Genomic DNA, 12,798 nt, shown 5'->3' with positions numbered 1-12,798 from the left:
TTGATCCCGCCTGGGCAGCAGCTATCAGTGATGATGTGATAGATAGTGCTTTTACTATGTCCACGAGGAGAGGAAAAGACTGCACTGCTTATCTTCAACATCATTTACAGCGCACACACACGCGTGCACACAGGCATGCTTGCACACACATGTGTGCGCATGTACGCATGGGAGCTTCTTTCTTGTGTTCATCACATATGCTTTGTTTCAATGATGCATACCACCCTGTATGTGGAGCGGAATACTAGAATCAAAGGCCTCTACAGATAGACTGATATGTTCATGGCTGGGATCAATTGAGAAACATGTATGCGAGTTCACTGCCAGTTTACTGTGTATAACTTCAGGCAAACTGCAAAGGTTATGCATGAAAAAAGCATCCAGCACGCACAGAACATGTGCTCAGGAGCAGTGGAGGAGGTGCTCTGGAGCCCCGATTACACTGCTTCGTGTGCTGCAAATGCATGTTAATACATTCCCAATCCGTGCCCTTACACCTGGCGCCAGGGAGCCACAGCGGCAGGACCCTGTCAAATCGCTGGAACGCTCTGGAGAGGCTCAGCTTTTTTTAGGTGTTGAAAACTGTTTGTATGTCAATGTAAAAACTCTAATATGATCAAAAGAAAGGAAGAAAGCATGAGTAAAGGGTATTTTTTGGTTTCTTGAGGCAATGTTTATAAGATTGTTAGGCAGCAAATTCTCATAAGATTAAAGTACTTGGGAAAAGAATCTGGCAGGCAAAGAGAAAGCGAGAGAGATTGGGTGGGATCTGACCAAAAAATGACTTTCAATAGATGTAGGGAAAATTTTGGCATGAATGGTGAAGTACCAGTATGTAATGCATCCTTGCAAGAATACGTTTACCTTAGGCTGGAGGTTTGGGTGGAGCAGCACATAGCCATTGGGGTCAATTGCAAAATAATATCCATTAGGGCCAATCTGAGGCAAAGAAAAAGAGGAAAAGTAATGTACTTCCACTTCCACTTAACATAAAAAACTAGCATAAACCAACTATCATAAATTCCTGTTAGAGTCTAATGGACTTTTTCCATAGTCAGTAAGAAACATGACTTAATTCCACTGAGCAGTGGTACTATCCAAAATCCCTACTCTTCACTGCTCTAACCTGTCAATCATCTGCAAGCTATGTGTGTTAATCAACGGTGTCTGTTCATCTGGAAACACTCCTGGCAACTTAATGGAAAATCAGAACCATTTACAAATCAAATCTAAGTACAAGCAGATGCTTTTGTAATGTACATGGCGAGCATAAAAGCTTATATTTTCTCCAGTGTGTCTACTCTGTGCAAAGCCAGGAGAAAGAAAGCCATATAAGACGAAAGCACAGAACAATAATACTCTTATCATGCAGTTATTACTGTTACAAAAGGATAAGAGTGACTGAGACTGTTTGAGATCTCCACGATTTCATCCTTCGACATTCTGCCTTGATTTACATTTACACAGATTATGAACTGATCATTTTATCCATCCTTTAGATCTACAAATAAAAAAAATAAAAAACACAATATTAGTGTTGTGTTAGAGATGTGTGTGTGTGTGTGTGTGTGTGTGTGTGTGTGTGTGTGTGTGTGTATGTATACACTGTATACGCACACTAAAGCGTGGAGTCAGTCTTTTAATGTCGTCCAGAGATACATCCACACCCATCACCCCCAAGATAAGCTGGTTCTGGTGCTAGATGCAAAAGTGACAGACAACATTCAAATTTATTGGGTTTTAGGAATGTTCAGACACCTACCTTCAGGGCACTATAGAATATTTAGATACATAAATGAGTTGTGATGTTATAATTCATTATTAGCGTGTTCAGCTAGTCATAACCCCTTTGTAACAGGTGCATCTGACATGCTCAGCAATATTCTAGGATGTACTGTAGTAGAAACACAGTTTGTGCCAGTGACACTCCAGACCATCAAGATACAGCACTCGTATCAGCACAACAGGAACTCTGTTATCCAGCAACTCCTAGTAACGCAAATTTCCCAGCTGAACTTTATACACACAGTCTACTTTGACCTGCAACTGTTCATTAGGACAAGATATCCCATAATATTTACTTTCCTCAACTAAGAATGTCTTGATGTCTTTCGGTCTGATTTCCCAAAAGGCTATTGTCCTGAAAGTTACTACGTCTGGTAGATAAAGAACTCAGGCTTTCTGCGTCACTACTAGCTGTTTCGGACTTAAAGTGACGAAAATATCACCCGTTTCCAGGGCCAGGGCTATTAATAGGCATTTGGGTCTGATTTCTGAAGTCTGGCGTTCTACTCTCAGGGCACTGATTCAAATGACTGTTTGCACATCTCAGAGTTTCTAGTGAAGCTTTTAGATAAGCGAGTACACAGAGACCTGCTTGCTGGAACCATCCTCCTTGGATCTGGTCTTGTTGAAGACGGGCAGTGTGCCAGTGATTACCAGACCCAGTTCCTGAGGTCACACAGAGGTCAAGAATACAGGTACTGTAAAATATCTATCAAAAACTTTGGTAGTCATTCTGCTATTGCCTTTGTAACACATAAAGAACTATAGTAAATATAAATAGGGCATATGAGGTAGCCATGTAGGAACAGGTAATACCAGGGCATCCAGATACACGTTGGTCCACTGCACCTGCTTGGCATCAGCCAGGACCATGGGTCTGCCCAGGACATCCAGGTACTCCTGCACAACAAAGCAATTACAATCACATACAGTGAATGTGGTCAAATGTGGGCCTCCTGTCATATAGCATTTATCTGTACGGCTAAAAATGGCTGGTTGTGCAAATATTTTTGCTATGTTTCTGAAACATCAAAGTGGGTGTGCGTGTTTAAAAGACCTGTGTGTTTATGCGGATTGCTCCAATGGAAGGAATTTCATAGAAGTAACCTAGGATCGGAGAGGGAGAAATCAGGCTCCTATATTCATGCTTTTCACATCAGGTGTGCTTCTGCTTTCTGCCACTAGAGGGCTGCAACAGTCCTCTGCAGTGGTTTTACCAACAATATAAAAAAGGATGTCAAGAATAGATGTGTCTCAAAGAAAGTGTACTACATAACCTCCTTAAAAACCATTATGTACTTAACCCACAAAAACACCCATGTATGCACTCTCTCTCTCTCTCTCTCTCTCTCTCTCTCTCACACACACACACACACACACACACACATACACACAAACTTTTACCTTTATTGGCGCAGGCCATCCACTGTATAGGCCCTGTATCATAGTTGTGTTGGCCAACAGAGAAGGTGAATACACGCACCTGAGATCAAAAACACTGGTGAACATTACATTCAGAGCTTTAGTCTCAAAACAGACAAGCAAACAAACACACACATTTTAAAGAGGATTTAACAGAGCACTCAATAGCAACGCCTTGCTTCCCACACCTTTTTGTCTGGGTTATATCTGGTGAAGATATCCTGAGCTCTCTCCTCTCCTCCGTCAGTAAACAGCATGATGATTTTGTGGCAGTTAGCTCTTGTCATATTCGACTGAAACACATTTTAAACAACATGCAATTACACGATAACACCAACAGAGAGCAGCACACAATTGTAACAATACACTGCATGTTCATCCACAAAGGCTATGAGTGTCATGTAAGGATACCACACAATAAAAGGACCTCTGAGAGAAGTTATCCATTTACTTAGATTTGGGCATCCATGATTTTTTCTTGGATAAAAGGAGTAGGCTTGTATATGTTAAATTATATACAATATGTATGCCAAATGATTGCCTTTTTGATCATGTTTAATTATATATTTATTAATCATTATTAATCATCTAGATGATTTGCATATTTAGAAGTATTATTATTACTATGTGTTACACCATCAAAAACTTCTTTATTCTTTTATTTTTTGTGAAGTTATGTCTCACTGTTCTAGTTGTTGGGAATGTTCTGATGTTAGGAAGTCTGGGCTTCAGCAGTAAAACTGAATTTTTTATTTGAAGGTAACAAAGTTGTTTGCCATCATTGAAAACAGCAATGTTAGTCAATGTTGCAGCATTCCAGTTGTTTACTAACGAGCTCTTTTAACACAGATTGGCTCTTAGGTTTCAAGGACATGACTGGCTTGAATTTGCCAGCTTAAAGACTGCATAGAACAACACTGTTAGCTTGAGCCATCTGGAGTTCTAAACCAAAAGCCATATAGACCGTCTTTTCTCATCCAGTGTTTTGATCTAGGTAGAGCTGGGAAATCATGCTTGCAGGCCTACTGTGCTTAGAAGCATATAGGTAGCATAATGCCCCAAATGCCAGATGGATCCCTGGCTATGTTAATGGGAAAATGTGTTTAAATGAGTTTTTAAAAAATAAAAATAAATAACCATATTTACCTGAACAGCATTAAGACAAAAAAAATGCATTTTAAATGAAATGCTTGCTTTAACCATAAAGTGACCTAACAATAACACGATGATATACAAAGATCAAATGCATACTTACATCTGAAAGCTGTTTGAAGGCAAATTCAAAGCCCTTTGTGTAGTTGGTAATGCCCTTAGCTGTGATGTTCTGCACGGCATCTTTCAGGATTTTCTTATTGCGGACATTGGCTTGGACCAGATGGTCAAAGCAGGCCGTGTTGTTCACCCGTGTGTTAAACTGGAAAAACAAGACACACGTGCACTCAGTTGAACACACACTGCTTTAATAAAGCCATTAAATTGTAGGCCTACTCACCTTTCCTATCAAAAAACACATAACATTAATAAAAAAACTGCTAAAGTAGATCTCTGATTTGGGCTTATGCTTTAAAGCATCATAGTAAGGGCATATTTCAGCTCAATCCATCAAAGGCAGTGTGGTTTGTAATGAGCAGTATTTGGTTTGACAAGTAGGATTAACTTAAAAGTTTCCTCTCCCTGTATCTAAAATGGATTTCTGTGATCTGTCACTTGATGTGGTTGACCCCTCTGATCTTATTACTGAAACTGAAAGGGAAAGCAAAAGAGATACAGGGAGAAAGAAAAGAAAGACATGGTGTGCATGATGAACAGATAAAGCAAGATTGTGATAAATATGAAACTATAAAAAGCAAGAAAACACTAATTATCTGCATAATGTCAACAAGGCCAATACAAAAGGTCAATACAAGGTCAATACAAAGCATTACATAAGGGCTAATAAGTGAGTACTGTCTGTATAAGTCTGTAAGCATGCACATCCTCACTCTTACTTTAAGATTTAATGATGCATAAAACATAGTGCTTTTTCATTAACATTTCAATTAAATGCTAGGTGTTTGCTTCTGGAGCAGGAGTGATGAATCATACGGAAAATTAGTGTCTCCAATGTTGCCCGGATGTTTAAGTAATATGACTCATTACTCTCAGACGACAGCTGGTTATAAACAAGCCTGGAGATGGTGCTGATACACGCACACAGCGAGAGGGGGGCGGGGGGGGGGGGGGAAGGGAGGAGAATAAATGTTGTTCCAAAACATACTCTACACACATTTAAATATCTTTTGCGTGTTATGCCAGAACAACCTAATTCAGAGGGGAACATTCCTCTACAGAACCAGAGCAGGCCCTGCCAGACACGTCTCCTGTGCTGAGAGCTGAATGCAGCTGATCGGTTCCTCCGGGGTGCAACTCGGGACCCTGGTGTGGGAGCTGGTCGTGGATCAGAGTAAAGCATCAACATCTAATTCCAGCCAAACAGGAACAAACTCTTGAAAACACATATCCAGGGAGGCCTCGAGGGTCTATTCAGTCCTTTGAATTTCACTGTAGTTTCATCAGCATTTGGCTTCTCCTGTCTGTTGTTGCAGGAGACCCAGGCTCGTATAACTCACACAAAAGCTCCAATACTCTCATACACCTCTGTGCTAATTCAGCTGTACTGCCATGCCATGCTGAGAAGCTTCAATAAACAGATTAAATATTTGCTTTGATGTCCAACAATAAACTAAATAAAAAAGAAGATGACAGAGAGGCCAGTTCCACTTACATCGTTCATTAAATGAAAACGCACAATACAAAACTTATTTCCTCGGGTTTCGAGTACCCCTCCCATTCAGTCTGAATGTCAGATTTACATGAACATGCACACAAATCCAAAACTTGTGTCAATGGTTGTATTGCCTTGGTAGGGTGCGTCATGCCCGCAGTGCCCACGGGGCACTCGGCAGTAAGAGCGTCTTTTGAAAATGTCAGCTCTTCAAATCCAAGCGAACGAGGCAGCTCAGAGCAGGACTGAGGCAAACAGGCATGCACAGTATGAACATAGCAGAAGTGATGAATGCTCATACTCTGTAAAAAACACAATCATTATTACCAACACCTTTTCCATATGTAAATATCAGTTCGTGTGTATGGGCTCTTAGTGATACAATCATTATACTGCATAAATACATATACAAGTTTCTGTTTGAATTAGAGTGAACTGATGACCAACAGCATCATACACAATATCTGTCTCTGTTTGCATATATTGAAAAAGGAGTTGAGCTGTGTCTGTTTTCCTGCATATAAAAGGGAAGCATGCTAAGTGTAGGAAACAGTACAGCCCACCAGTGACATGCCTGTTGTTCTGGTAATATGTTCTTGTACCATGTATTTGAAATGAACTAATGATGCTGGCATTAAAGTCAGGAATGACTCTATAGGGGATCATACGTAGATGGACAAATTAGAATAACCTTAAAGAAATCAAGAATAAAACTAATTTAGAACAGCTGATTGTAAATCAATGGCAAATTAAAGCTCCCCGAGCCAGAGATATAACCAGGTGCTGGGTGTGCATCCTCATGATGCTCTCCAAGGCCTGTGTACACACTGCCATTCCCTGCCTGTTCTGGGGGAATTTTTCGCTCGATTGGGTACCAACAGGAATCCATGCCCATTAGACGACCTTTCACAGATAAGCTGCTATACTTTGGATCAGGGCCAGGTTTTTTTAAACTCTGATACAGGTTTGCCTTTCTGCCCTTGAGGCTATCCAGTGGTTTTCTTGAAGGTCATGTTGCCTGTACCCTCGAATTCTTCATAGTCTCTGACATATCTATATCATATCATTTGATATTGTTTTGACATACCTATATCAAATTTCTCCATTAAAAATCATTTTTTGTCCATCAAAATGTGGACTGTTGCTAAAAGCAGCAGTGAACTGTCGCTTTGTGGGTACAGTTGACTGTAACACAACTAATGTTTTGAGTATCTACTGAGTACTGAGTATTTACTTATTCTACATTTTTCTTCCTTATGGTTCTTCCTTATTACCGTCATTGCGGTAAAGTAAACGGTTTGTGATCTGCAGGGTTCCCTCAGTGCAGATGTAAGTACCCTGGGATTAAAGCTCCCAACCTAACATCCTGTACTTCCTTCTCACAGATGTTAGCGAAGCCAAAATTAGAAAACAAAACTGTCCAATTAGAGACCACCCTGTGTCTATGCTACATCAAACCCCTCTTCTCATCACATTACAACCAAATGCAGATGTTTTAAGTTCATTTATTTTTTTGTGTATTCTCTTGCAGATAATCCATAATAGGTAGTTCTGAACAATTGTGTGCTTTGCTAGATGGATGGATGGATGGATGGATGGATGGATGAGGGGAGGTTTAGGCTCTGGGGCCTCAGGGACTGTCTTGATGTCATTAGCCTGCAAAAGCCTGACCACATGACTGATGAAACCTGCAATAGCAACTAATGCCAGTCTCGCATCAGAGGGCTGCACCATGCATCACTTCAGAACTCTGGTCACCACACAACCACCCTGTGTTATATCAGTGCCTGAACACTACACCAGAGATTACAGAGATAGACCGGAGACCTCTATTGACAATGCTGAACCTAAATGGGAAAAAAGTAATTACCCCACCTGTCCATCCTTCTCTGTTTACCTCCCTCATTCTTCCCCAAACACGCACACAGTCTCTCTATCTCTCTCTCACACACACCTCAGTCCATAGAATAACACAAAGGAAGAATGAATGACCAACATAGCTTGTTTGGCTTTAGGCCTACTGGCACATGTATATTAGTGTACGCACACACACGCGCGCACACACACACACACACACACACACACACACACACACATCCTGTGAAGCCAGATAACAGATATCAGATGGCTTATCCTTTGCCAACAAGAAGAAATGTTTCTAAATTGACAAAGAAAGAAAAAAAAACATGAAAAAATGTCATCGTAAAGTCAATGAATCGGGAATTACTTTCGAAAATAAAAACGTCAGAACATAGCCCCCCTCTACTGAGGCTGTAAAACTCCCCAATAAGCTCGGCAGATCCATCAGGTAGCATCGCTCGGGCCACTTTGGGAATGAGACCATGACAGATGGATGGCCGGGAACCAGGGCGAGAGCAGAGGAGAGAAGGGCTTGGACCCCGATTAATCCAGCAGGAAGCCAGACAGCTGGCCAGGCTCGCGGGCTCACTCCCAAACAAGTGATGGATGGGCATTTCCATGGGCTGCTCACTGGCCGACCGCTTAGCGTTCGCAGGGTCCAGAAGCCGCCCGTACCGTGCATGCCTGGCTCCAAAACCCTTTCCATTAGGAGCCCGTTTTCAAGTGGTAAGCTGAAGCCAGACCCATATTTCATTATCTCACCTCCAGCCATTCTGCTAGTCTTTCTCTCAGACACAGAAATGCGCAAAAACAGCTTCATTGTAGCCATGATGTACATGAACTGACATGGTACATATGTTCAGTCTTGAATTGATCTCCTTTTTATTAAAATTCTCCAAAATTTAGTCCCTTTACCATGCAACTGACATAAGTAAAGACAGACAAAGCCAGCACACCCACACACACCCACAGTGTAACACTTACATTCACCACATTGACATAGTCATCATCAGAAAGCGTCTCCAGCATCTCGCTGACGGACGTCCGGATGAGTTTAAGAGTTAATCCGGACACACTGCCGCTCCTACAACACAGTGACAGAGGTATGGCCCACGTATTAAGGCACGTCTACACACTTCAACACCTGAGCCCCACTCAGCCACAAACCACAGGACAGGAGAGAGTAGCTACATGAGCGAGGCACACTTTGATATGGGATAATACACTAATATGAAACCCACTCACGCGTCTACTAGAATGAGCATGTCCTTAGGCGAAGCTGCACCCTGAACATACCTAAATAAAACAACAGGAAGAACGCTTCAATAGCATATATATATATATATATATAGATATAGATATATATAGATATATATATATATAGATATATATAGGTGTGTGTGTTTGTTGTTCCATATTATTAAAAAAGAAAGAAAAAGAAGAAAAAATAAGAGACATATATAATGAGGCGAGCTACCAGGGTCGGCGGCGGACATCATACAGGTCGATTTTACTTGGCGTCTTCCTGGCATCCTTCCAAGGAGAAGCTAAATGGAAAAGGAGAGGCTTAAATACAAGTTTCCTAAATGCATGTGATAATAAATGAACTACTGTAACATCATCATGACAGCATGTCACACTACATACTTATGGTTGTTAGCATTATTTTCCCTGCATAATGCCAGACATTAAAATGCAAGAGACATGCAGAAACTAAGAGCAGGCTACACTCTTAATTCATCAGTGTTGGTCCAATCTCTACAATTCACACCTAATCTAATCTGAAGTAAACTAAAACCCCAGAGTCCACCATACCAAATAGAGCAAGAACCCAGAAGAGAAAACACAAATACACAATATTCAAGGACCAAGAGAGATATTGCATTAAAACAGCAACAAATCTGCATTTATTTAAAGTGCAAAATGCATATACTTATTGCAAATTAGATTGGAGACACACATTTTCTTCACTGGCATCATGTATTATTACTCCAAAGCTGTATCTACTTCTAGCTGATACATAACTAAATAAAACGGGTAATAAATACATTAATCACAGGGTAATAACTCTCAGAGGAGAGGGTCTAAACTTCACCGCACTAGTTAATGAATAAAGCAGACAGTAACATGATAATAAAACAGAGTGCATTCGCAGCCATCCAGGGAGAAACGCAGCACAGCCTGAAGCACAATCCATGTTTGGATGTGTTTGTGGCTGTAATGACCGAATATAAGTTGATGAGTGCATGCATAGACAGGTGCTCATGACTGACAGGCAGACTGAGTGGGACTGACAGCTTTATTGAGTGTGGCCCGTTGTAACACGCACATAAAGTGCAGTTGTAAAGTATAATTGATTGCTCTGTGTGTGTGTGTGTGTGTGTGTGTGTGTGTGTGTGTGTGTGTGTGTGTGTGTGTGTGTGTGTGTGTGTGTGTGTGTGTGTGTGTTTTGAGTTCAGTGGTGGTGCCCTGCTGTTGGCATCTTATGCAAATACCGAGCAGAATGCTTAAAAAATTTAAATATAAGGACCATATGCACACGCACACAAACTCGTATAGTATTTCCACTAAAGAATCATATATTTTCCATATTTATGCTTCTATACTGAATTTCCAGAAGATTTTCACATTGCAAACTTTAAAACTAAAAATTGAAAAGAATCGAGTGCTTCATTACTCCTCTACTTCATCATCATTAGGACTCTGAGGGCTTCAGGAAGGCCTTTGGTAAGCTGCTGCCATACCTGACCTTATAAGTTGATATCAGAATGTCAGTGTAATTTGAGCCTGAACCGCATGCTATGTTTATCAATGAGAGACAGGAAAGCTGTATTAGGGGTAGTTTTCCCTCATATGAGACAAAAATACATAAGGTCACTTTTCAACCAGCAATGATTCAGAGAAAGAAATTATTTCCAAAAAAAAAGAAATCATCTCATCAGTGGGGAGGTGTAACCAGATCAGCAGGAACACGAACACACACACACACACACACACACACACACACACACACACACACACACACACACACACACAAAACTTAACACATACAGACACACGCACAGCTCTCTTAGTGTGAGAGGCAATTTGAGGACAGAATCTAATATAAACACCACGAGGGGAAAAAAAAAAGCCTTTCCCTCCAAGAAAGAAATCATTATTTTTCTCACTCACAGTCGCTCTCTCTATCCCTCTTTCTCACACACACACACGCACACATGCACACATACAAATGCATACCAGGATAATAGCGGGCAAGTCCTGTAGCACTGCCAAACACTTGCCAGAGGAGAGTGGGGTCCTCCTCCCTGTTCCTCTTAAACACATCCTCCAGAGCTTCTGTCCAGTTCAGCTCATTCAGTACGATGGTGGCTAAACAGTACATACACAAACACAAAGGGCTAGCTTCTTCAACATCATAAATACAGATTCATACAGGGCATATTTAGAGGTTGGCAGTTCAACACCAGGAGTAAATACAAAATGTCAGGCCTACGTTCTGCTCTACACACACAATCTTGATATTTGCTGGGATGTAATCATGTCATGAAGGTGCAAGAGCTACCGCATCCTTCACATTCACCTGTTCAGCAGTTTTTGTGTTTTCCCAAAGACTCAGAAATGTAATGAACAATGTTTATTGAACTGACTGAGATATTATGCTCATGTGTGTATGCGTGCGTGTGTGTTTGCGCGCACGTGTGCGTGTAAAATGGGGGTGCAATTTACACTTGTCCTCCTGACTGTGAACAGTGTAATTCTCTCTAATCCACAGAGAGCTCTCCAACTCCTTAGCTGCAAAGAAGCTGATTGACTTTATTGCATCATCAGTGGGGGAACCATGGAAACCTGTAATCATCTTATCAGGTCTCTGAAAAAGCCATGTGTGGACAGGGTGCTGGAAGTGTTGGCGAAGACTGCTGAGGGCATGAAAGGGGCAAGAGTGAGCTTGGGTGTGGAAAATAAGAGGAGTTTTGCTATAATGTATGTATCTATGTTGTGCTCAGTATTATCGGTGTAACTTTAAGAGTACGTTTGAGAAAATGAGAGAGAATTATTTGAATATAAATCACTTTAGAAATGAGAGTTACATGCACTTGAAATGATTGTTGTATTAAACTTTCATCTACACATCAATAGGAACAACTACCACACGTCAAAGCATATAAATACAAAATATATTCAACAAAAATATCAAATTACAATTTCAAGCTTTTCACGTCACAGGAAATTCCACTTGTACTTAGTGGCACCTATAAATGCATTCAGCACACACAGACACCAAGTTCCACTTTCTATTTGGATCTTTCTCCCCAAGAAAATCTGTTTCCCAGGGCTGTTTCCTTCAGTGTCTCTCTTAATGATGGTACTTTTTTATTGCATCTTCAGACCACAGCAGGGTTAGCCCACCTACACCTTCTCCCCCTTAAACGACGTGCCACTTTGTTCTGGAAAATCCAATCTTCTCCCCTACGGGAGCCATGAGCCTGAGCTATTTGAGTGTGTGTTTGTGTGTAATAGGGGTTGATGTGTGTGTGTTTGAGTCTGAGTGCTGTTAGATTAGAATCACCATCTTCTCATGCTCTGAGTGACAGCTAACAACATGCATTAAAGTTGCTGTAGACCATAAAGGCACACAGCCAAACAAAACAGAATCTTTCTTCCTTCTCCTTTATTTAACATGTGTGCAAACAGTCTCGCTCACACACACAAACAATTAATATTCAAAGTATTCAAAAACCCATCTTAAATGTTAGATGCACAAGCGATCCCTGACCAATTTCTCCACACTAAGAAGAGAAACTGACACTTCACTTCTCCTTCTCTTTCATACAAAGGTCCAGGCTGCAGATAATACCAGCACCATTACTCCTGCGTACCCACGGCCACGCCGGCTCACTCTGGGCACTCTATGACTAACGCGTAGAGCCCAATGCGCAGTCATGCTTGGTTATGTCAGCACACGT

At 41.1% G+C, this 12,798-nt stretch overlaps 1 protein-coding gene across 1 annotated transcript in view; it reads right to left on the bottom strand.

Moving 5' to 3' along the window:
- LOC113577182 (voltage-dependent calcium channel subunit alpha-2/delta-1) overlaps positions 1-12,798 on the bottom strand; it is a 57,389-nt gene that overhangs the window by 18,852 nt on the left and 25,739 nt on the right. The window contains exons 7-18 of the mRNA XM_035525306.1: positions 11,072-11,203; positions 9,309-9,378; positions 9,077-9,127; positions 8,816-8,915; positions 4,463-4,621; positions 3,396-3,500; positions 3,190-3,268; positions 2,843-2,892; positions 2,602-2,685; positions 2,374-2,451; positions 1,618-1,698; positions 865-939 (exon numbers count right to left, since the gene is read on the bottom strand). Coding sequence (XP_035381199.1) covers positions 865-939; positions 1,618-1,698; positions 2,374-2,451; positions 2,602-2,685; positions 2,843-2,892; positions 3,190-3,268; positions 3,396-3,500; positions 4,463-4,621; positions 8,816-8,915; positions 9,077-9,127; positions 9,309-9,378; positions 11,072-11,203 — 1,064 coding nt within the window. The remainder of the gene's footprint in view (positions 1-864; positions 940-1,617; positions 1,699-2,373; positions 2,452-2,601; positions 2,686-2,842; positions 2,893-3,189; positions 3,269-3,395; positions 3,501-4,462; positions 4,622-8,815; positions 8,916-9,076; positions 9,128-9,308; positions 9,379-11,071; positions 11,204-12,798) is intronic.

This window comes from Electrophorus electricus, chromosome 4 (genome assembly GCF_013358815.1).
Source record: "Electrophorus electricus isolate fEleEle1 chromosome 4, fEleEle1.pri, whole genome shotgun sequence".
Lineage (NCBI taxonomy): Eukaryota > Metazoa > Chordata > Actinopteri > Gymnotiformes > Gymnotidae > Electrophorus > Electrophorus electricus.
This window is presented reverse-complemented; position numbering and strand designations above follow the sequence as displayed.